This window comes from Sorex araneus, chromosome 5, assembly GCF_027595985.1.
Source record: "Sorex araneus isolate mSorAra2 chromosome 5, mSorAra2.pri, whole genome shotgun sequence".
NCBI lineage: Eukaryota > Metazoa > Chordata > Mammalia > Eulipotyphla > Soricidae > Sorex > Sorex araneus.
This window is the reverse complement of record NC_073306.1, coordinates 208,000,407-208,026,944: the sequence shown is the minus strand read 5'-3', so window position 1 is coordinate 208,026,944 and position 26,538 is coordinate 208,000,407. Positions and strand designations below refer to the sequence as shown.

Here is a 26,538-nt window from a genome sequence, read left to right as displayed (position 1 = left end):
ACAGCTGGGATCGAGGAATGAGGGGCTAGGAAGGAAGAGTGTGTGAGATGGGAGAGATGAGAGATGGAATCAATGGCAACTAACCAGCAACCAGCCTGGTCCTTGTTCTTCATTCGCCTGCCCATCACCAACAGCCACATTCCGATCCAGTCCACACACTGCGGCTTGAGATCACCAAATGTGGGCGGTGAGAGAGAGCTGCCCAGAGAGCCCGTGAACACACATCCTTCCATGTGCATATTTTTTACAGTGCATCTCTAAGGAAAATGTCCTATGAGGAAATTAATGGAACTGGACGTCGGAAGGAGACAGGCCTGTAATGGGGTTAAACAGGGGCTTCAGCTGACCATGGGTGTTTATGAAAATGTAGTGACCGTACAGTAATGTGTTCCTGTTGGTAGTCTATTTTCTGTTACTCAAGTCATTGGGCTGGAGCAATAGCACAGCAGGTAGGGCGTTTACCTTGCATACAGCCAACCTGAGTTCAATTCCTCTGCCCCTCTTGGAGAGCCTGGCAAGCTATCGAGTGTATCTCGCCCACACAGCAGAACCTGGCAAGCTACCCGTGGTGTATTCGATATGCCAAAAACAGTGACAACAAGTCTCACACTGGAGATGTTACTGGTCCCCACTCGAGCAAATCAATGAGCAACAGGATGACAGTGACAGTGACAGTGACTCAAGTCATTGGAGAAGAGAGATTTCCCTTCGTGGTGGACTGGCCCTGGCAAGACACCTATCTCTGCTCTCTCCAGGCAAAATTCCAAGTAGCTGGAGAACCAAATGACTCAGCAAGGAAGTGGATGCATCTGGTGATTTTAACCTAGTTTCCGTTAGAAATGAGAAATGCAGTCATTGTGTTGTCTGTAAATATGTTTAGTTACTGAAATTTCTATACTATCTTGTTTGAGGCATAATATGAATTAGCAAAGTAGCCTTGAAATGGGAACTGTTTTGAACTAGTGGAATTATTTGAACCACCAACCTGTAAAAATCAGTGACATATTGTATAACATTTTCTTGGAGAAATTACTTATGAGTTAAACCTCCAGGTTCCAATTGAGTTTGCCCCTATTACCGAATTTCTTCAATCTTGCCTCTTTGACATCAAACTGTATTTCCATGTATCTAAATTTGTCTTTGGAGACTGAGCCTGACTGTTTCTCCCACTGGTGACCTCAGACCTCTTCTGAGTGGGCTCTGCCATCTGGGCTGGGCTTTTGAGGTGGGCAAGGGAGAACTTCCTTGAATATTTCACTGGAGATGAACGATACAGGAATAAAAGTGCTCATTTTTGGAGACATGACTCGTCGTTCCTCCCAAAGTCTCTTATTTTATCAAACAAAGAAGAAACAAGTGAATCTATTGATCATGTTTAAAGATTAGGAGTGCTTAGAGATGGGACAAAAATTGATTAGATAAAATAAACAAATGGGAGATGTTTATCTTAATCCAAATGTTAAAATTCTAAATATTTACTCCACAATAAATATAGCCTACTTCTCCCTCTCGGTGAACCTGGCAAGGTATCGAGAGCATCCTGCCCGCACAGTAGAGACTGGCAAGCTCTTTGTGGCATATTTGATTTGCCAAAAACAGTAACAATGCTGGGTCTCATTCCCCTTACTCTGAAAGAGCCTCCAATGTGGCACTGCTGGGAAGAACGAGTAAAGAGAGGCTGCTAAAATCTCAGGGCTAGGACGAATGGAGACGTTACTGGTGCCTGCTTGAGCAAATCGATGATCAACGGGATGACAGTGATACAGTGATACAGTGGAATATACTGATAGTGTACATCATTTGAAAAAAAAACTTAAAATGTTCCTGGGCATAGTAACAATGAAATCACTACTTTCAAAATAGATGACAGGATTTGGAAATCTTGAAGTCTTTGGGGATCATGCTACTCCTTTAATATCTGTTCTGTTTCTCACATTACTCATTACTTGACTCAAAAGCACAAAGGAAAAACCTTTAGTATATTTTGCCAAATCAATTTTTTTTCTTTCAACTCTGGGATGAAACTTTTGACATGAGTAGTCCTTAGGAGTGATGGCTAAATGCAGTAAGCCATCCAATTGTTTTATTTGATCTTTATTTTTTATTGTGATAGGTGACATTTCCACCAGTTATAAAATGTTGTGAATGAAATGAAATCAAAGTTTATATTGCATATTTTATTGCCATTAACCATATTAAACTGTCTTTAGAAATGATTATCATATTTTTACAAGTAATTCTACTGTTCACATTTATGAATGGCACATTTCAAAACAGGTTTTGAAATGCAACTCACTTCACTTAAATTGGATGTTGGTAAATTTCCAAATATGTTTTGCAAAAATGTAGTTTTTTGTTTTTAAATTAGGCAAACATTGTAATTATGCACATTTCTGCAAAGAAAAATTAAGCAATTTATTGTAAAAGCTCTAACAGATTCTAATCTGTGTTTTTTAATTGTCTTAATTTAATTATCATTAAGGGAATAATTCAAAGTGTAAAAGATTTAAACTTATTACATAAATTTTGCAACTGTATCACTGTCACTGTCATCCTATTGTTCATCGATTTTGCTCGACCGGGCACCAGTAACATCTCCATTGTAAGACTTATTGTTGCTGTTTTTGGCATATCCAATATGCCACGGGTAACTTGCCAGGCTCTGTCGTGTGGGTGGGATACTCTGGGTAGCTTGCTCAGCTCTCTGAGAGGGATGAAGGAATCGAACCCAGGTCGGTTGCATGCAAGGCAAACGCCCTACCTGCTGTCAATACTTCCTGGAAATAATAGATATGTTGCTCCTGATCCTATAATTTATATATATTATTTTATTGGTTTGGGGACCACACCATATATCCTCAGTTCTTACTCTTGGCTCTGTACAGAGATTATTCCTGGCTTTGTGCTCAGGGATCATTCCTAACAGGGAAGTTTTCCAGTTCCCATGACTGAATCAAAATAAGCCGCACGCAATGCAAGCACCTTAACTCCTGTACTATCCTCTAAGGCCCCAAAAGTGTTATTTTTATAGCCAATTTTCTTGTTAGAGTTTACTTAGATTGGATGTGGGTAAGACTCCCAAATTTAGCAGTTAAAATAGAGTTAACATGTATGGGGTTGATGTGCAGTTACCACACCCCACCACCACCAAAGTGCCCAAGACCCTCCCCCACTGATCCTGTGTCACCTCTGTAAGAGCAGTTTGGAGGACACGGAGATATAGTGCAGGAGTGGGGCATTTGGTCAGAGTGACCACCGCCTTTGCCCCCTCGCACAGAGCCGCAAGTTGTCCTGTGTAAAAAACTAAAGCTCGCCGAGGGGCGAGTGCACTCTCGGGCTCTCTGGGCGGCTCTGTCTCACCACCCGCGTTCAGTGCTCTGGAACTGCAGTGTGTGGACTGGATCGGGATGGTCGGCGGTCAAGGAAAGGCGAAGGAAGAACGAGGACCAAGCTAGTTGCTGATTAGTTACCGTTTATTCAATCTTCCATCTTTCTCATCTCCCGCACTCCCAGCTCCGGCCTCTCTCTGGATCAACTGCCGCTTCTTTCTCTCCCTGGCTTCTCTGTCTCCTCCTCCTTCTCTCTCCCACCTTGCCTTCTAGGCTACACCCAGCCAGGTAGCAAAATCAACATAAGAAAGCCCTTCCTGAGGGCAGGGCATTCCAAAGTCCTTCCTGACTGCCAGTAGACAAAATACCTCTTAAGGGTTTTTTCTCCTCTCCCCATTCCAAACGCTCATTAACATCTTAATACTAGTTATTTTTGCATGGACATAGCAAGAGATACATTGAGGCTTGCAAGGCAGCTCTCCTGGCAACATCTTGCCACAGGCTCAGACCACAGCACTCAGGCCAGATTAATCATTCCTCACCCTAGCAGGGTCCAAATCTAGTATCACTGTTTGGATCATGACAACATTTGTCCATGATCAAGCTCTTAACTTATAGTTAAGCATTAGGCACTTTGGCCAGGCCCATCTCGATGCCAGGGTAGCACACAACTCACCGCTTGCCCTGAGTCCTTCTCGTCCCACGTCGTGGGGACCCTGCTTTGGGGATGCTAGGAAGTAAGGGCAGCTGAGGCTTAGGTCAAGAGAACAGATGCCCTGGGGGAAAATATCATGTAGAGTCAAATGACTCCCAGGTTACAAAAGCATAACATTTGTTAAGTCTTCCTGTGTCCATACAAAAAGGACATGCTCTGAATAAACTATGCAAAGGACTCAAGGAGAAGAGAAAACCATTATTTATAAGTCAACAGTACACTAAGAAAGAAGCTACAAATAAACAAAGAGGAATAGGAGCACTGTAACGGGAGTAACCCAATAAACCTAACCTACCTGAGGCTATGTTATCCTACAGTCCTGCGCATAGTAGAGTGTGACCCTAAATTCCACCCCTCCACACACACCCCTCAAAAGGTTTTGGGTTTTATGTTCTGAAAAGTCAAAGGAATTCTGAGAGAGAGAAGATGGAAAGTTTTTTTTGTTTGTTTTCTTTTTGGGTCACACCCAGCAATGCACAGGGGTTGCTCCTGGCTCTGCACTCAGAAATCACTCCTGGCGGTGCTCAGGGGACCATATGGGATGCTGGGAATTGAACCCGGGCTGGTCGCGTGCAAGGCAAATGCCCTCCTTGCTGTGCTATTGCTCCAGCCCCAGAAGATGGAAAGTTTTGCAGTCCTTCACCTTTAATACTGTTTAACAGTATTATAAACCTAAAGTAATCAAAATATATTTTTTACCTAGAATATAAACAGACTACCAAACCAATGGAATTGAACTGAAGGCACAGAAGTAAAGTTTCAGATGTACGGAAGTTCAGTACTTAGGACCAGTGAGTTGTGTGTGTTAAGTGGAGGAAGGAAGTGTCTTCAACAAATGAAAAGCGTCTTCAACTACTGGGAAAAAATCCTGGTTAGCCTCATGCAAAAGATTGAAGTTGGATCCTTAATTCATGATATACACAAAAAATCCATATAATTCAACATGGATTAAAGACCTGAGTATTAGGCCCCAGTTCATGAAATACATTGAGTAAAACTTAGGTGAACTTTCTAGGATATTTGCTGAAGGATTTTCTTGAATGATTTGATGCAAGAATATTTTAATACTTCCTGGAAATAATATATACACCGCTCCTGATCCTGTAAGTCATATCTGTTATTTCATTGGCAATGAAAACGGAAGAAAAGCTCAACAAGTAGGACTGCATCAAATAAAGTAGTTTCTGCAATGCAGAAGAAACAATGATTAAAATAAAATGACACCCACTGAACGGGATAAAATAGTCACACATCATACATCTTACAAAGGGCTACTATGTTCCAAGATACAGAAAATACTTACAATCTCAATGACACCAAAAAGCGACCCTATCAAGCAATAGAGAGAAGAGTTCAAGAGACGTTTCCTGGAAGACATAGTGATGGCCAACAGATAGGAGAAAGTATTTTTATCATTATCAGCAAAATCCATACAGAAAAAGCCAGTGACTTTTGCATATTGATTTTATACCTTGGATTTGGCTGTTTTTCAAGTTAAAAATAAAAGTAAAGTAGGGGATAATTTTAAAATCTAGGCTAATTAGTAGATTTAGGTTTATGCGTGGATCAGGGTTAGTTTAGGATTAGGATTAGGTTTATTAAGATTAGGGCTAAGGTTTTGGTTAGAATTGTTTAGGAGCGGCTGGAGTGATAGCACCGAGGGTAGGGCATTTGCCTTGCATGTGGCCAACCTGGGTTCGATTTCTCCGTCCCTCTCGGAGAGCCCAGCAAGCTACCAAGAGTATCCCACCTGTACGGCAGAGCCTGGCAAGCTACCTATGGCATATTCAATATGCCAAAAATAGTAACAATAAGTCTCACAATGGAGACGTTACTGGTGCCCGCTCGAGCAAATCAATGAGCAACGGGACGACAGTACTACGGTGCTACAGTGCAACCTAATCACCTAGTGGCATTTCCAGCTTAATTTATATGGAGCAATACCAAATATCTTGCTCTGTGCCTTTTGTTTGTTATCCTCTCAAGTATTAACTAGTACAAAGACACCATTGTGCTATGGAGCGTAGTTTTAGAACAGTGATTTTTAAACTTTGTGTTTTATGTCAAATTTGTAAAGAATTGGCGGTACAACATAGCATACAGAGGGGTTATTCAGAGAAATCTGTCTCTCAGGTCAGTAGGTAGAGGGTACCAGGAAGCAGACGGTGAGAAAGTTTTAGACTTAGAGTGTGTAGTAGAAGGAGAAAAAGGTCCTGGAGAAACGCAGGGATGGAAAGGGAGGGGACCGAGCTCGTACCTGGGTGTTGCTGTGGTGAGGAACGTAAGGGCTAGCTTGGAGCCCCAGAAAAAGCTCTTCCTTCTTCATCTCTCCTGTTAATTTATTTGCATTTCCGAGATTACGGTTAATTATTTTTACAAGTCATTTCCTTCTTGCCCTCTTCACTCCAATTCAGTTGTTAAGTGACTGGAAGATAGAGTGACCTTTGAATTTATTCTTCTCATTATATTGTTAGATTTTTCCACATCATTTAAGGGATGGATTTGTTCATGCAAGTTCAATATCTTTCAAGGATTTAAGTTGACATTTAACCTAATTAATGGTCTCTATTGGCCTAACTATACTGGGGCTGCATAATTAAAGCAACAATGCTATTTGCTCAGTAGAATTAAAATCTTATTTTGCCCCCTTAGTAAGGCAAAGTTTATTCCTTTTTTACTGCCTAAATTGTGTTATGCCTATGTTAAAATCAACATATTTTAAAACCCCATTTAAAAATTAGAAAAATTACAGTTTGTAAAATCTTGAATTGGGGGGAATTAATGATATTTAATTCAATGGAAAATTCATTAAGCCACAAATTTTAGCTCTTTATCTTTGTCTTGCTCAGTTTTATACATGAAGATTCCAGCATATTTTTGACATAGGATGTATATTTAATTTAATAAAACATTTAATATTATGTAGCGCATGCCAAATATATGTTGAATTCATGTAACAGCAATTTGTTATCTTTAGCCATTTTCTATTCCCTCACTATTTTTTTAATACTCCATTAAGAGAGAGTATCACTAAAAAGAGGTGTGGAGGGCTGGAAACAACCTAAGTGCTCTTGACCTCCCCTATTCATAATAGAGGAAGATGTATTTTCTAAATACACAATGGAATGCAATACAGCTTGAAACAAACAAGCAAAAAATGAAATCCTGTCATTGCAGCAACATGGATACCCAGAAATACCATATTTAGGGGGCAGAGTGATAGCACAATAGGTGGGTGTTTACCGTGCATGTGACCGACCTGGGTTTGATCACCGGAACCCCATGTGCTCCCCTGAACACCATCAGGAATGATCCCTGAGTGCAGAGTGAGAGTAACCCTTGAGCATCGCTGGGTGTGACCCCCAAAACAACAACAACAACAAAATTACCATGTTTAGTGAATACGATAGATGAAGAAAGAAAACTATCATATGATTTCTTCTTTACGTGGCATAGAAGGAAAAGAAACAGATAAACTATATAAAAAATAAAATTTTGTGGGGGCTGGAGCAATAGCACAGTGGGTAGGGCATTTGCCTTGAACGCGGCCAACCCAGGTTCAAATCCCAGCATCCCATATGGTCCCCTGAGCACCGCCAGGGGTAATTCCTGAGTGCAGAGCCAGGAGTCAGCCCTGTGCATCACCAGGTGTGACCCAAAAAGCACACAAAAAAATTGAAAGATAATATTTATTGGGGGCTATATAAAGGAAGAGGAAAGGTAAATAAGTTAATTGGTTCTAAGGAGACAAATGAATTTTGAAAGATAGAATTGGACTTTCAATGGTGAACTTGATGTATATCCCTGTTGATGCTTACCTGAAACTTACCTAGTGTTACAATACAGTGTTGCTTTGATAAAATATCTAAAAAACAAAACAATGTACTTTTTTTTGATTCCAGAGATTGAACCTGGTGTCTCACACATGTAAGGCATGGTCAGTCCCATTCATAGATGCTTCCTATATGTTCCCTGGCCCCACAAATTACTTTTACATTTACAAAAGAGACATATTTTCCCAACTTCAACACTGTATTTTATATACTTTTATATTTATATTAAATTTTTGTACTTAAATTTTAGTTGTAAGCAAACAAAGATATTGTGTATCATTTGTTAGGGAGTATTTTGCATATTTATATCTATTACTGGAGACATTTTGCTTTTGTATTGATTAGTGATGGGCTTTCAGATGTTCTTGGGTAAACGTGAAGTTAGAATCCTAGTTATTATTTGGTAAAACTTTGTTGAACAGGTAGATTCTGTCATAGTTATTCATTTCTCCCGTTATAGTGTGGAATCTGCCAAAAACAAGGTATCTGCAAGGTAATAAATATCAGCATTCCTATAAAACTTTGTTTTCAAACAGGTGATAAACAGAGATTTGTGTATTGGCCAGTTTGTTGACCTCTTAACTAAGTGATTAAACACAAGCATAAGAATTTTAAAATAATATGTCTAGTCTTCATAAAAAATTAATTTCATTTTCCATACCAACTGTCACTGTCACTGTCATCCTGTTGCTCATCGATTTGTTTGAGCGGGCACCAGTAATGTCTCTCATTGAGAGACTTATTGTTACTGTTTTTGGCATATCCAATACACACGGGTAGCTTGCCAGGCTCTGCTGTGTCGGCTCCATACTCTCTCGGTAGCTTGCCGGGCTCTTCGAGAGGGGCGGAGAAATCGAACTCGGATCGGCTGCCTGCAAGGCAAATGCCCTACTGGCTGTGTATTTGTTAAATGTATTTTTGAAGACTTTTTTTTTAATAATAAGCAGTGATTCTGTTCTAATCTCATAATTTCAGGCTGTTGTAGAATCATTTGCAATGAATTCAAAAATTATCTATAGATTTTGTTTGTTACATACTAAATCAAGATGGAGATTGTTGACCCTTTTTAAAAATTGCTATGAGTCGCGTGTTTTTCCATGTATAGATTTCACTTCAGTGACAACCCTTGGGATCCTGAAAATGCCCACACAATTTGATTTTTCTATTTGTGAAACTTTTTAAACCCTCTTGTGGTTTAGTTAACATATCTGATGTACAAAAAAAAAGATTAAGCAATGATATGAGCTATTAAAACACATCCTACTTACATTATTCTTTGTATCACAGCTGCTCTGCATCAGTCCAGCCTAATAAATTCAGAAGTGTATCCCATTCATATAATTTGGCCCGCTGCTTTGCTCGGAGCAATCATTGACTTATGTAGGCATGTAATGAGGAGAAGCTGAGTACACACATAGCAAGGGATGTCCGTAGGGGGCTTTTCCCACATGAGCAAGCAGTAATTGAAAGCACTAAACTCTCCCAATTATTTCCCCCTTCATTTTCTATCTACTCATGGGTCCTATTTGTACCAAGCTATTGCCACTAATTCTCACTTTCTGCAAATACTGAGAAAATACCCTAAGCTGTTTATGTTCTTTCTGTGTAGTTTTGCCAAATGTTCTCTGCCATACTAGCACAACATATAATTGCCAAACTAGCTTTTTTTTTTAAATTTAACTAGGAATTTCATATAGAGGGATCTTGTTTCTAAATCTCAAGTGAAACCAGAAGATTCTGTATAAACTGTGTGACTTAGTCATGGAAATGCAACCAGGAAGGTCAGTGCGCTTATTTTCCACAGTAAGATTTTTCATTTATTAAAAATTAGACTAATTATTCTTTTCTGGTGGTGGGCTGAATGTCATTATTTCCCACCGGCCCAGTTCAGCTGTACAGGAGTGAAACAGCTCTGCTGGGTGGCATTTGTGAAGTTGTCCAGGCTGTGCTCTTTCATATGCCCATGGTTGCAAACTCTCCATCCCTGATTTGATAGCAGCAAATGTACTCAGAATTCACAGGTGGATCCATGCGAGATGATGATGAAAATATTTAGATTGGCGCTAAAGAAATAAAGAAGCTCTTTTCTATCTGAGTATTTTTTTATTCTGGGCTTCATCTTATAGCCTAGTTCTCCATCTCGGAGAACCTGGCAAACTACTGAGACTTTATTGCCCACATGGGAGAGCCTGGCAAACTCCCCGTGGTGTATTCATATGCCAAAACCAGTAACAATGCTGGGTCTCATTCCTCTGACCCTGAAAGAGCTCTAGTGCGGCATCGTTGGGAAGGACGAGTAAAGAGAGGCTTCTAAAATCTCAGGGCTAGGACGAATGGAGACGTTACTGAGACTGCTTGAGCAAATTGACGACCAATGGGATGATGATGATGATGATGATGATGATAATGATGATGATGATGATGATGATGATTTTTTATTTAATAAATAAATTAAACATACTGAACATTCTAATACTAAGAACAGACTCTGGGACTGTAGACATATGAACAATGCATATTTACTTGACTTGGACGAGTACACTGTGATATGGAAGGGACCTAAGATCTGAGCATAACCAACAGCTGTGCTGTATAAGATATTCACTATAGAAGTATCATCAAATGGCCTCTCAGAATCTGTATTGCAAACCATAATGCCCCAAAGCAGAGAGAGTGTAATAGGGAAATTGTCTGCCATAGAGGCAGGGGGAGGGGCAGGATGGGGGAGGGCAGGATACTGGGGACATTGGTGGTGGAGAACGGGCACTGGTGGAGGGATGGGTGTTCGATCATGGTATGACTGAAACTCAAACATGAAAGCTTTGTAACTATCTCACGGCGATTCAATTAAAAATATATCATCAAAATATTGTGAAAGACTGAGGAAATGGTTAGAGAGTAGTTTGGTGATTTTTTTCCCCACTTAATGCATTCTGCAAAATAATGAAATGACATATTTGAAATGTTTAAGATGAATATTTGGAAAATATAAATAAAATAAGATATAATGTATGATAGTATAAAACACATAAATGTAAGGACTGATGCGATTGGTCAAGTGGTTGAGTACATACCCTGCATATACAAATTTCTAAGTTCAGTTTCCCACATTGTCTGGCCTCAGGAACACTCCAGGCATCCTTCACATGGTCCCGGAGCACTGCCAGATGTGAGTGCTGAGTGTGGCTACCAAAACGACCATGACCTAGAGACTCACAAATCAACCTCAGAAGAGGAAAAAAGCAACACACCGCAGAGATACCACCAGACCCCAAAATCACCATCCAGTTAAAAATTTAATCCTAGCTGTATCACCCTACTTAAAACCTTAGAATTCTTGGGGTGCTTGTGGCCATGCGATATTTTATACTCTATGCACGGGCTTAAGGCTCCAGGGTGATGCAACAGTCTTCACACACTTTCCTCTAAGGAAATTTTCTGGATCATCTTTGGCAGATTATTTATAACAAGCAATACAAAATAAATTATTTAGGTTCTGTTTTTGGGGTAGACTTTTGGGATCGGGGTGGAATAATTTGAAATGTGGTGGTGGGAAGGTGTAATGGATGTGGGATTGGTGTTGGAATACTGAATGTAATCAATTATTGTGAACAACTATAAAAATAAAAGAATTGAAAAATATTAAACGTTTAAATTAAAAAACCTTTCAGTATTAAAAATCAAACTTAAAGAAAAGTATGAAAGAACTATACAGAGAAACTATAGGAGTGAATATAAAGTACCCTTGCTTGTAATTTCTTTATCTCTTTAAAATATATTTACCCCTCTAGTGCAAAATATAGCACTGTATTATGTTTATTAAGTATAAGTACATGATGACAATAGCTAAAATGATTGGTCTGGGAAATGAAAGCATATTATTATGTTTCTTAAAGTATATGTGAAGTAAAATGACATCTGCAGCTATACTCCTATAAATTAAATAATTTAAAAATTATTAAGTAAAATCAAACAACAAATGAAGAATGTTGGTTCTTTCAAAAAGAAGTTGGGGAAGAGAGCACAGAGAAGAGGTTACAGATAAGCACAGAGGAATGGGAGTGACTCAGGAGCACTGTGATGGGTGTAACCCAATAAACCTAAGCTCCTTGTGGCAAGGGAGAAAGGACAAACCAATGTGATTCTACAGTTTCCTGAGCACTCAGGAGTGAACCCTGAACACAGAGCTAGGAGCAAGCCTGAGCACGGCTGGATGTGCCCCCTAAATCAAATACTAAAACAAAATTCTGTTCTTCTTAATATGACCCATAATTTTAATAAGTCTCAATAAAAATATAAATTTTTAATTGTATCTCACAAAGTTTGCGCACTGGGGTCACACTGAATACTCTCAGAGCTTGCTCCTGGCTCTGTGCTCAGGCATCATACCTCGTAGGGTGCCAGGGACTAAAGCAGCGTGGGATGCATGCAAGGCAAGCAACCTAACCTCTCTACCACGTAAATCTCACCTGACTCAAAACTAAAGTAAATGTTTTAAAAAAGAATTAGAAGTCATTGGGAAGATTTATACAGGACTTTCTTGGAAATGCAATGAAATCATTTGAGTTTACAATTTGGGGACTAAATGCTGCTTTTAGTGATGCTTTGTTTTGTTGCTTCTTGTAATTTTCTTAGAATTTTCCCCCCCTGTGGACAATTTACTTTCTTGCATAGCAGAAAGCCTAGAGATATCGAGAAGTTGTTCAGTTTTTCTTTGTGGACTTGTGGGTCATACTTGGTGGTGCTTGGGTGCTGAGGATTGCTCAGTGGTACTCAGGAAACCAGGCTCCTGGGCATGGGAGCAAGCAAGGAAGGTGCTGGGCAGAGGGCGGGGGGACCCTCTTCAGACCCAAGGAACAGAGTGTTTCGGTTCAGAAGCCTGATGGAGTCATCAGCTTCAGCTCTTTCCGGGCACTTCCCCGGGGCATTTCTTCTTTCTTGTATGGGGATTATGGAAAGTCTCGTCTCAGCATTCACAGAGTCAGCGCCCAACAAATGAGTGAAGGATGGCGACCGGCTCTTTTTGTCACTTTAACTTTCCCATTAGAAAATATTTTAGACTTATCCAAGTAATTTTTTTCCTCTGTGTGGGATTTAAAATAATTTAACGAACATTCATGGCTCCAGCCTTCCACTGGAGGAAGTAGATGTGGGAATAAGTTTGAAAATCTCCTTGTGGTTCCCAGGACCTTTCGATTCCTGGGAGAGCTACCTACCCCAAGACTTTTTGAATTTTGCGTTTGCTTGCTTCTCCCTACAGTTTGTGTGTGTGTGTGTGTGTGTGTGTGTGTGTGTATGTGTATGTGTGTGTGGTGGGGGTTATCACACCCAGCAATGCTCAGTGGTTATACTCCTGGCTCTGCACTCAGGAATTACTCCTGGAAGTTTCCCAGGGAACTATATGGGATGTCGGGGATCGAACTTGGGTTGCCACATACAAGGCAAACACCCTCCCCACTGCACTCTTGTTCCAGTTCTGTCACAGTAAAAAGTTCTCCTTAAATAAAATAGTTAGCTGTGCATACTTTAATCAATGAATTAAATCTGACTTCCATTTTTGTTTTTGTTTGGGGGGGTCACCCTTAACGCACTCAGGGATTATTCCTGGTGACTCTGCACTCAGGGGTCACTCCTGATGGGGTCAGGGACCCTAAAGGGTGCTGGGGATCAAACCAGGGTCTGTTGGGTGTGAAGCAAGTGCCCTTCCTCCCCGCAGAACTATCTCTCCAGCCCCCAGCCTTGACTTCTTATCGTATGTTTAATACGTTTATGAGACTGTTGTCAACTTCACACGTTCCACTGCTATGCGGCATTCCACTACATGAGTGCATCGTTAGTCTCCATGGATATTTGCCTTTTCTAGTTTTTGAAAGTATTTCTTTTACTTACGATGAGAAGCCCCTATAGATCGTCATATACCAACATCATGATAAAGCAGAGTTTCTTTGAGAAAATCTGTAGAAGTAGAATTATTGGTTTTTCTCTGGATTTTTAGAGGGGTGGGCGCAAGTGTCATTATTCGAGGACTTCTGACTGTACTTTGGGGGTTTCCTCCAGTGGTGTTCGAGGGACCGTTTGGTGTCAGGGACGGAACCTGGGCCCCCTGAATGCAGAGCATGAGCTCAGCGGTCGAGGGCTCTCTCTCGTCCCTAGATGCGGCACATTAGGTGGCAGGCCATGCATGCACTGGCTCTGTCTAATGGATTGTTCAGCTGGACCACGCACCTCTGTACTAAGGGCTTTCTCCAGGCTCTGTGATCAGAGGTTACGCCTGGCAGGACTTTTGGGGGACCATATGTGGTGCCTGAATTGGACCTGGGGAGGATTGAACCTCGGGGGGTGTGGGTTGCCTACAAGGCTAATGGACTATTTTTCTCAGTGTTTTCAAGTACTCAGTTTTTCCTGACCTTCCCCCACATCAGTTCTGCTTTTAAAGCACATTTTAAAATGTTAAAAAATTTCAAATATTTGTTTATATTATGTAACTTTTTAAAGGTGTTTTACATTTAGTTTGGTCTTTAGCATAGGCAATTATTATATGTAAGCAACAGAAAGTTGGTGTCAGTAGGGTTTCAAATTGTTTGATCTCATGGAATTGTGCTTTAAACACAACATTCAACAGAGTTTGTTTAATTGAACGGAAGATTTCAATTTGATGATGCCTCCTCTTCATTCTCAAGTAATTCCCAGTTAGCAATTTGATATTTTCTCCTTGAATATTTTTTTCTCAAAACTTGACACACTTATAAAGTATTTAAAATATGAAGAAATAATGTAATTGAAATATTTATAATTGCTAACAAGATTAAACAAACTTTAATATTGTGCCAAATTTTCTCTTGTGCATAGTTAGTCATATAACAAACCAATGCACATTGCCATTTTTATACCTAAAATATGTGCATTACAGCATAATATCTTTGTCCTTTTGAAGCATTTTAGTCTCTTACTCAACATCATGCTTGAACTAAGCTCTAATGCAATAGTTTTAAGTCCTGTATACAATCCTTTTATGGCTTACATTTTATACAATAGTTCATTTGTTCTATAATGAGCATCCTTATATTTGTCATCTAGAGATTATTCTGACATATTTTAAAACTTTGATGCCTAGAACTGAAAGCCTTGCCTAATAGGATATATTTCACTTTTATATTTATCTTTATGATTCTGATGATGCTGAAAATTACAGAATCCAGGAATTTTTTTTATTATGTTTTGTTGGTTAGTTTAATATTTACAAGTCATGAAAAATAACATAGTACTGGCACGGAAGATTGTACAGAGTGTATGATATCATGATCTTGCATATAATTCAAATTACTTCAATGTTCATACTATTAAGTGGTGAATAATGAGGTGATTGGAAATTTGTGCTTCTCCCTTTCATCTCTAGGTATTTATGAGCCTCCACTTATTGTACTACTGCAGTGAACCAATCTTGGATGTGAAACTTGCCTTTTGTCAGGTGTGTGTTCCTTACAGGTAAAACAAGGTACAGTACATTCCCTTGTATTTTCGTTTTGCATTCCATCTTGCATATATATGTATGTCCACATCAAATTAGTATTTAAGTATAGAATTTAGGAAATACATAGATATTAGCACTGCAGCACAGTATCACTCTTCTCCCATTCATCAATTTGCTCAAGTGGGCACCAGTAACATCTCCATTGTGAGATTTGTTGTTACTGTTTTTGGCATATGAATACGCCACGGGTAGCTTGCCAGGCTCTGCTGTACAGGCAGGATACTCTTTGTAGCTTACTGGGCTCTCTGAGAGGGATGGAGGAATCGAACCCGGGTAGGCCCCGTGCAAGGCAAACGCCCTACCTGCTGTGCTATCGCTCCAGTACATAGATATTATTCTTTCCTAGATAGATATTATTCTTTCCTAATTTATTAAAATTTTAATGAAGGGAAAGAATTCTGATGGGAGATGGGACACACCGAACAGTGTTCAGGGCTTACTACTGACTTTGCACTCAGGAATCACTCCCGGGGGGGGGGGGCTCAGAAGGCTATATAGGGTGCTTGGGATTGAACCCCAACTGACCACGTGCAGGGCAAGTCCCCTACCCACTGTCCTATCGTTCCTGCCCCTAAAGAATTCTTTTTAACAGTTCCAATGTAGAGCTAATCATTGTGTGAAGTAACTTCTTATTTATAGAACTTAATATTTAGGCTGGAATGATAATACAGCGTGTAGGGTGCTTGCTTTGCACATGGTCGACCTGGATTTCCTACCAGGCTCCCCGTTGGTCCCCTGAGCACTGCCAGAGGTAATTTCTGAGTGTAGAGTCAGGAGTAAGCCCTGAGAACTGCCCCCCACCACTTGCACTCGTCCCCCAAAAGAAAAAAAATAAAAAGAGAAGGTAAGAAACAGAGGGGGGGGACACAGTGATTCTATTAAAAGATTTAAAAGCATCAAACAAAACAGTGACCAAACAGAAACTTACATTCTTGTTTTCATATTTCAAGATTAGATCTGAACTTCAAAAGTTATCAATTTTTCTAACTTCAGCTATCAGGACAGGGGTTAAGGAGCAAGTCTTACTTCTAGAAGCCCGGTTCAAGTCTAACACCACATGTGCCCAAGCCTCTGGGGCTCAGAGCACCCTTACCCTCAGGCCTTAGCACTGAGCCTCCAAGCGGGTGGGTTGAGAATCACCGAGAGCCCATGGGCACTGAGGCACTGCCGCAGTTTAAAAGAAAATATCAACTTTCAGCCTTTGAGGACAGAAGCAGAATGTCTATTCCCAGTCAGTGGTCTTTTAATGCCAATGAATAAAAAGTGAAATGGAAACTTTCTTAAAGTGTTCACATCTTTGTGTAGCTATAAAATGCACGCAAGTAGTCTCTAACTTAAAATCTTATTGCAAACAGAACATTTCCAGTTTGGTCAGTGCAACTGTCTTTTCTCTACTTGTAGAATTTTTTTGTTTTTGGGCCACACCCAGAGATGCTCAGGGCTTACTCCTGGCTCTGCACTCAGGAATCACTCCTGGTGGTGCTCGGGGACCATATGAGATTCTGGAAATCAAACCTGGGTCCGCCGAGTGCAAGACAAACACCTTATCCGCTGTACTATCGCTCCAGCCCCCATCTCCTTGTAGAATTTTTACAAGTAGCATTTATCGATTGATTTGGGTAGCAATATGGTTCTTTTACTTCTCTAGTAAAGAAAATGGTGTATTGGTTTTTTTTTTTTTTTTTTTTTTTTTACTCAGCGCTATCTGCTTTAAAAGCATGTTTCTTGAAAGCGTCTAGTTTTGCAGACTGGCTCATGGATCCTTGGTATTCAGTTATATCCAATAAACACAGCAGCAGGGTTAGGTGTCTCCCAACTTCTTGCCATGAAAACAACATGCAAATATCTCAATAGCTTCTTTAGTCTTAGCTAGCACGTAAGTGAGTTCAGACTCAAGGCTTTGGAATCTCCGTCTGTAGATGCTTTTTATTATGTCAGATTTCCATTCTTTTACTGATTTCACTAAGAAATCAAAGTACATATACAGGAAAAAAATTACCCAGATAATACATATGATGTCTGTAATTTTTACCTTTATTTTTAACGGACCTATTTGAAGAATAGAATAGTCATTATTTTTTTTTCTTTTTGGATCACACCTGGCAATGTACAGGGGTTACTCCTGGCTCTGCACTTAGGAATTACTCCTGGCAGTGCTCAGGGGACCATATGGGATGCTGGGAATCGAACCTGGGTCGGCCGCATGCAAGGCAAACGCCCTACCTGCTGTGCTATCACCCAGTCCTGTCATTAAATTTTTAACAATTCTTAGAATTTAAAAAACTCAAGCAGGTTTTGCGGATGATAAGTTAATCGTTATATTTTGGGGAGAATATTTCTTTTGTTAAAGAATAATTTCTTGTTTGAAGATGTAGGACTCCTTGCAGTGAAAATTTGAGATCTATAGAGAGCTGAAGAGGCAGTTGATTCTCTGGAGAAAGAGGGAAACCGCATTAGGCTTCTTTCCTCAGTTGAGCATAGCAGTGCAGAGCTGTTAGATTTCATTCTGTGAATTTAAAAGAAAAATCTGTGAAAATAACTATTTTTGGAGCCTGCGCTGTGCCACCAGCTGCTTGCACTGTGGAATCACATGGCCCAAACAGATATCTTTGACAGCCACATTCTTCATATTGAAGCCCTCCTGGTTCCCAGGAAGCACTTCACAGTGCATGTCAGTGGACTGACCAGCTGTAACATTGGCTGCAGCGAATCTCACCACCATCCGTGTCAGCTCCACCCCCGGGGACTGTCCCAGTCCCTTCAATCTGGTTAACAGCCTGAAGGGGAAGGACCAGTGAGTTGTCAGTTGGATGAGTGGGTGACAGGAGGCAGCCCAGAGCTTCATGTGACACGGTTCCTCCGTCCCTAGCATCTCTACAGCAGACTCATGCCAGCACTTGGCTCTAGCATCCTGTCACTGTTTCGACCCAACACGGACACACATACTGCCTTGTCAGTACCCATTTTTTTTCCCCTGTGGGTGCAGACGTCCTTAATGACTTCCTGGGTTCTCTTCAGACTGTTCGTAGTAGAATCCAGTTTTTCCATACTCACAGTTGGTTGTTTCACAACCAGCGTTTGAAGAAGAAGGGGCTGTTCTTGGGTCTGCCCTCAAGTTCACCTCCACTGGCAGTAACACCTGGGGCTTGCACAGTCTGCCGGGGATGTGCTTGGAGTTGTACACACCCTTAATATACTATTTATCAAATGCTTAGTAGGTTGAGAGTCTTTTTTTTTTTTTTTTTGGTCACACCCGGTGATGCACAGGGATCACTTCTGGCTCTATTCTCAGGAATTACTCCTGGCAGTGCTCAGGGGACCATAGGGGATGCTGGGAATCGAACCTGGTTGGCCTTGAGTGCAAGGCAAATGCCCTACTGGCTGTGCTACAGCTCCAGCCCCAGTAGATTGAGAAGCTTAAGATTTTACCTCACATAATCTTCACAATACCACTTGCTATCAGAAATTAGATTCTTTTTTACCCATTTTATGAATTCTTGAAATTTCTATTGGGATACAGTATTTTGACTAACATGTATAGAACTTAATTTCACTTAGAAACATAATTATTAAATACAAAAGCCTCATATTCTATTGGCCACAAAGAGAAAGAAAACTTTTTATATAAATTCTAAAGTGTGACTGTGATATTTATTTAAGGTTTAAACTGTTATTTGGAATATGACAAAAATAATAATCCCAGTATAATGTTCTAAAAGAAAAAAATTGTTCAATCATTTTAAGTTTTCACTGTTTTATTTTTTCCCATATAGTTCCTTAGATTGTAAAGAGTAGCCAAAATTGAAAATATTGAATTATTTTCTAGTAAAAAATGCTTTTCTGTTTTTAAATGCAAAGTCAATACATAAACAAAGTTTAGTCAATAAAGTCACAGTAGTAACCTGAGTCATTTCTTTTAGCTGTGGATATCTTTGAGGCAAACTTTCTATTATACTTAACAAGCATTGATCTAGAATATCTCTTTAATTTGAAATCAACCACTTTTTATTCCACTTTTAACACAGCTGTTTATATATTTCAAAATTATTTTGGTCATAATCGTTAGATCATATCTAATCCTAATTATTTAATCCCTGCTATGTTTAATGATTAGTGAACACACTATAGTCATTTTCCTTTTTGTTTGTTTGTTTTGTTGATATTACATCGATGCACAATGGGACGACAGTGCTACAGTGCTATTATAAATTTATTTTTAATAATTTTTCAGGAATGTGTATTGAGACACTATGATTTACAAAGTTGTTCAGAATGGAGTTGTTTCAGACACACAATGTTCCAACACCAAATCCACCACCAAAGTCCCCTTCCCTCCACCCATTCTCCAGATTCCTTCCCATCCCCCAGCTTGCTCCCTTGACAAGTATAACAAATTTATTTCATATTACTTGGTTCAGTAAAACCTAAAGGAAGGCCAAATAGAATGAGCAAAAATAAATCAATAAAAGTCAGGTTGTGATGATTAATTGCTATGTATTTCTAACCTTTCTTAATCCAGTAGAAAACATCCATACGAATGATTAGTGAGTGCATACTCGGTGCCATCTGATGGAAAGGCTCTCCTGCCCTCTAAAAGAGCTCTTTTAATGCTTCTTGCAAAAATGGTTTCAAGTCTATGAGTTCCCTAAGCTGTTGCCTGTCCATAAGCTTTGTAGTGCTCCTTCCAATGTGAATGATAATCTAGTATACTTGATAAGGTGTTCATTTCTTTGAGTTTTTGTACTCTAGCCTTCCATGTTCTCTCTGGCGTGTAGAGTCTCTTTGCATTTTCTAGTAAAGAATGCCTTTCTGTTTTTTAAATGCAAAGTCAATATATACATACATTTAAATGCAAAGTCAACACAAACCCATAACATGTTATCTGTTATGGGTTTTCCTTAGTATGTAATTTCCTTTCTTGATCTTGCTGCTTTCAGTATTCTGTCTCTATCTTTGGGTTTTCTCTTCGGATTTGAGTATAAAGTCTCTCGGAGTTTTCCTAATCGAATCAATATTCTGGGACTCGACAGGCCTCTTGATCTCGGTGCCTATAGTCCTCAACTCTGTGAACTTCGTAATGATTATTTCTTTAATTATTTTTTCTTCATCACATTTTCTTCCCTGTTCTTCAGGACTCTGGTGATTATTATGTTCTTCTTTTTTTTTTTGCTTATTTTTTTTGCGGGGGCGGGTCACACCCAGCGATGCTCAGGGGTCACTCCTGGCTCAGCACTCAGGAATTACCCCTGGCCGTGCTCAGGGGACCATATGGGATGCTGGGAATCGAACCTGGGTTGGCCATGTGCAAGGCAAACGCGCTACCCACTGTGCTATCATTCCAGCCCCTATGTTGTTCCTCTTGAACTCTGGTACACTGTTCATTCCTTTTCAGATTATTTTCCACCTTCTCCTAGTGGTTTCTTCCTTCTCATCTTGGAGCTACTCGATCTGTTGCTCCGCTTCTGCTGTTCAGAGCTCCTGCTGACTTCTTAAAGTGTCACCTACCTAATGTTGTTCATTCATATCATCTCTGACTGTAATAGATTTTGCATTTTGACTCCGGCACTTGTGTTTTGCTGACTACCTGTGCTATCATTTCTTTGAACTCATTGAACGTCTTATCATCACACTGTCACTAAAGACTGTCTCAGGATTTCCTGGTGGTGTTTGGTGATACTGTTTTGGTCATTGAGCTTGGTGGGTTTCTACATATTTTCCCCATTGATTGTCTGGCGGGCTGAGTCTTCTTAGTCCCTACTCCCCATCCCAGGATGCTGAGGGGTTAAACTAGAGGTTGCTCCCTATCTTCTCTGCCCGTCCTGGGATGGTGGAGTAGCAGGCATAAGGCAGGAAGGAGTTGTGGCATGGGCCCTTAATACGGCAGGTGAGGAGTTGAGGCTACTTGGACCGACTCCATAGGGGGCTTCTGCCTCCCATTCTGGAATAGGCCCAGCCATATTAGCCGGGTAGGCGGATAGGAGCCTCCCCACAGATGGTGGGGTAGCAAGCAGAATGTCAGAGAAATGCTTCTTAATAGAGACAAAATGTTGTTGCATGGGGTCCAGCGTTCACTTTGCTATGAGAAAATTCTGAGAGCCATATCACTGTTCTAAATAATTTTAGCTGAACTGGTAAATGATTTTTTTAAGAGGGGCTGGAGAGATGGTATAGCAGGTAAGGGGTTTGTTTCGCATGCAGCTGGCTGTGGTTCAATCCCTGGCACCCTGTATGGTCCTGGTCCGCTGAGCCTGCCAGAAGGAGTTTTCCGTGAGCGCAGAGCCTGGAGTCAGCCCCCTAAGCACTGTCAGATGTGGACCTAAAGCCAAAAAAGAAAAGAGCGTATTTTGGAGTTGGACAAGCCTCAATTCATATTACTTGGTACCATCTATTAATAATTCTAATACTCTGAACCAATTAAGAACTGTTTATGAATGCTACTTTTTTCATTTATTATTAGTGCTAAATATAGTACATGACAAAATTAGTCCAGTTTGGTATGTAAGACTTTAATACTGGTCCTCTTTCAATGATAATGATCACTGTCACTGTCACTGTCATCCCATTGCTCATCGATTTGCTCGAGTGGGCACCAGTAACGTACTGTTTTTGGCGTATCCAATACGCCACAGGTAGCTTGCCAGGCTCTGCTGTGCGGGCTCCATACTCTTGGTAGCTTGCTGGGCTCTCTGAGAGGGGCAGAGGAATCAAACTCGGGTTGGCTGCGTGAAAGGCAAACTCCCAACCGCTGTGCTATCGCTAAATAACTTACGTTATTTTAACAGCATACATAAGTCATATGAAAATACTTCTGTCTTTGACTCCAAGTATTGTTATAGGATTCCAGATATAACATGCTAAATATATTTTTTTCCTGGAATTAAATGCTACAGAATTTTTATCTTCTCTATATGCTGGTATGGTACAGCCTATGGAATGGATGAATCGAAACTGTCACTCACTGGTTTTATTGTGGCCATTATTTCTTCTTTTGGCATTCTGGATACATAGTTCTATCCTAAAGGCAGTAGAAATTCATAATTTAAGTCTTCTGGTAAAGCTGCCATCTCCCCACCTGCTTTATGACATTTGTTCTTAAAACCAGGTTTAATGGCTTTGTCGTTTCTATACCTTTAATGAAGAGTCCCACAAAACCTTTTTGGAGCCACAGAGGATATAAATAATAAATGAAGGAAAGACTAAAATGACTTGCTCGATGTTGCACAGCTATTAAGTGCAGAACGAATCCAGGCTTGGCACTATTTTTAGCTCTGTCATTCAAAAGAAACTAAGAAAGCTTAACCTCTAAAAAAGTCTTTAAATCTCAGTGTTTTCAGCTCGTAGCAGTAACATAGGACAATCATGCAGAAATGGGAATGCAGGGGGAGTGCTTGGAAATATGTTATGAAATTTAAGAAAATTGCACAAGACTCTGGGCACCTTCAGAAAAAGACCCATAATATTGCAGTAATTTTCTTTGCAAATTCCTTAGCTGTAAGGCAGCAACTGAACTGATTATGGGAATTCATTGCCCGAGGTTCTTTCTTAGAGGCCAGTATGGCAAGCAGACTATCCAGAGTTGATTAAATTAATATTTCCTCTCTGCCTACTGTCATGGAGTCTTTTAGCATAGTTTAAAGAATTTTTGGCAGATGGGGAATTAGAGGAAATTAGTTTGCTTTAAGCTTTTCTAAAGAGACCCTATTATATCAATATAAAATGAAATATTTTAATTTGTACATTAGGTTGAATATCTAGTAGAAGACTGAATGATTTTTATTTGCATTAGTATTGATATTTGTATTTTAGTCATATAAAGCATAACACTATGCTACCAAATTGTCATTGTCCCTCTGCCATGGTCCCTAGATGCTTTCCTTCTGTCCTTCCCTGCTCACTCCCCTTCCCTCCCTGTCTGGCTTAGTAAACACAGTTCTGTTGATGATGTCTCAGGATTTTTTTTTCTTAGCTATTATTATTAGCTAGCTTTGTGTCTTATAGTACACATATAAGAGAGCGCTCACCTGGAATTTGTCCTTGTCCTTTTGACTCACAGATTTAGTATGACACCCTTATCAGTTACGTCCAAGTTGAAGCCAACTGCAAGGTTTCATCTTTTCCTGTAGTAAAGTAGCATTCCATTGCACATGTATTCCACAACTTCTTTATCTACTCATCTGTCTTTGGGCATCTGGGTTATTTCCAGATCCTGTCTGTTTTATATAGCACTGTAGTGAATATAGGTATGCATACATCTTTTTAAATTAATATTTATTTTTGTTTTCTAAATATAAGTGCCAATGAGTAGAATCTCTGGGTCATATCAGCAGTTCTATTTTTAATTTTTGAGACATCTCCAAACTCTGTTCACAGACGCTGACAAAGACAGGACTCCACCAACAGTGAATGAGGGCTTCCTTTCACTGTATCCACTCCTGCTCCGTGGTTTCTGGACTGTTCCATATAGGACATTCTCACTCTGATGTGAAGAGACAGCTCACTGTCACTTGATTTTCAATTACCCAGTAAACAAGTGATTATGAACATAGGCCATATGCCTGTGTAGACTATCTTTATGCCTTTGTTGAGGATATGTCTATTTAGTTCTCTACACATTACATTTCTGAGGGGTGAGTTTTTTTTATAGAGTTTTGTATATATATATAATGTATATATACGTAGGGTATTAACCCTTTGTCATATGCATGTTACACAAATTCTCCCATTTAGTAAGGAATCTTTCATTCTTTAATTAAAAGAAACCTTAATTTTAGTCATAGTTTTATTTGCAGGGTAGAAGTGATTTAGTTTAATGTAGTCCCATTTCTTTATTTTTGCTTTTGCTATCTTTGACAATAGAGTTATATTATTGAAGAAACTTCAAAAATAAGTTATATTATTGAAGTTCTTTCATGAAGAGTTCTGACTTGTTTTTCTCAATTTTTTCAGTTCTAAAATAAAGTATTTCTTAGTCCTAGCATAAAGTGTTTCCATACTTTATGTATCCAGTTCTAACACAAACATCTTTAATTCATTTTGTTTGGATCTGGTTTGGCTCGATTTGGGGGTCACACCCAATGGTGCCTAGGGCTGTTTCTGACCATGTGCTTAGGGCTCACTCCAGGTGGTGCTTAGGAAGTATATGAAGTGTTGAGTATTAAACCGCTGTTGGCAGGATGCAAGGCAAGTGCCGTACTCACTTCACTATCTCTGACCCATTTTTAATTCACATTGTATTAAATTTTAAGTATGGTGTGAAGTAGTGGTTGAGTTTTCTTTGCTGATATTTGCACCTATATTCATCAGGAATATTGGTCTGAAATTTTATTTTTTGAGTGATACCTCTGCTTTTTGCATTAATGGTGGGTTCATAGAAACTTTCCAAAAGAATTCTTCTTTACTAACTTTTTGGGAACACTCAAGAATCAGCTAACTTACCTTTGAATGAAGAATTGGAGGAACTCACTAGTGAACTTGTCTGGTTTGAGGTTTCATTTGAGAGGAGACTTCTGATACTGCCTTGATTTATGTATTGGATTGGTGATGGTTTGTTCAGTTTCAAACTTCTGAGTCTTGGGAGGTCGTGAGAGTTTAAGAACCTACCTATTTTTACTGATTGTCATATTTATTGGTATAGTTTTTTATAATAACTTCACCATCTCTTGTATTTCTGTGATATGTTATAAAATATCCCTTTCATTTATTATATGATTGTCTAATTCTTTATTCTTTCATGGGTCTAGCTGAGAGGTTGCCATTTTTGTTTATTCTTAAAAAAAATCAAAATACAGTTCTTGACTTCACTGAGCTTATATATTTTTTAATTCCCTTTGTCATTGCGTTTTTAACTCTAAATTTTGTTTGTCTGTTTTCCTCCTTCTAACTTTGAACTTCAATTTTTTGGCTAGTTGTTGAAGATATTAAGTTTTTTCATTTATTTGAGACTTTACTTTACCCTGGTATAAGTCTATATTGCCATAAAATTCCTTTTTAACACAGCTTTTGCTATATCCTACAAGTTCTGATAACTTTTGTCTTCATTCTCTTATTTCCAGGAAACTTTTCATTTATTTTTTCATTTTATGTTTCACTCAATGGTTGATTAGTAGTAGACTGTATAGTTTCCACGTGTTTGAGATTTTTCCTGACTTCCTTTTCATGGAAGACTTCCTTTCTACCTTCATAGCATTGTGGTATGAAAAAATGGATCTGATTGGTATATTTATGATTTTATGGGTACTTGTTTTGTATACCAGCATGTTATACTGGCTATTCCAGAGAATAGTTGATATAATACTTATATATAATAGTTTATATGTAATACTATATATAATATATATAATAATAGTTGATATAATACTCAATATATACATGGCTATTCCAGAGAATGTTCCATGGGAACTAAAGAATGTGTACTGGTTTTTTGTTTGTTTGTTTGTTTTGGATTGCAATTACCTTTGAATGAAGAGGTACATTAATTTACTTGTACATGCTCTGGAGAGCAATGTACAAGTAAATTAAACAAGTTCTTCCATTTCTTTCTTTAAGGCTATTGTTTTCTTACTTTTTGGGCAGGAATTGGGGTGGTGTTTACAGGTTGATCTATTCAGTGTTAGAGGGAGTTTTAAAACTTCCTTCTGTTACTGTGTTGCTGTTACTATTGATGTCTACTTTAGGGCAGTTAGTAGTTGTGACAGATATATCCCTATATCTCCATATATTCCTTTTGGAGCACATGTTGTTAATGAGTGTTGTCTTCTTGATTTCTGATACCTTCATCATTATACAATGTATGTCTCCTCTATCTCTTATCATGTTTTAAAATTGGATACCTATTTTGTTTTGTCTGATATAAATATATCTGTTAATGCCTCCTTAGGCTGCAATTTTACTGTGATTACATTTTAACCCTTAACTCTGAGTCAGTAAATACCATGCCAATTTAAGTGTATCGCTTATAAGCAGCAGGATAAGGAATTTTTTTTTGTTACATCTGGCTACTCTATGCCTTTCTATAATGAACTCAGAACTTAATGTTGAGAAGTTCTGAGAACTTGAGTGCTGAGTTCTTCTAAAGAACTCAACTTAATGTTGAGACCTTATTTCTATAAAGAAATTGAAGGTATTTTCTAT

General features: G+C 39.2%; 1 protein-coding gene across 6 annotated transcripts in view; it reads left to right on the top strand.

Moving 5' to 3' along the window:
• The window catches only part of MAPK10 (mitogen-activated protein kinase 10), a 275,595-nt gene that overhangs the window by 121,954 nt on the left and 127,103 nt on the right, over window positions 1-26,538 (top strand). For 3 of the 6 annotated variants that reach the window (XM_055139494.1, XM_055139493.1, XM_055139498.1), the window contains exon 3: window positions 15,274-15,345. The exons of 2 other annotated variants lie outside the window; for them this stretch is intronic. In XM_055139494.1, coding sequence (XP_054995469.1) covers window positions 15,280-15,345 — 66 coding nt within the window. In that variant the 5' untranslated portion in view covers window positions 15,274-15,279. Of the gene's footprint in view, window positions 1-15,273; window positions 15,373-26,538 lie in introns of all 6 variants that reach the window. One more of the 6 variants, XM_055139495.1, reaches the window with a different exon arrangement.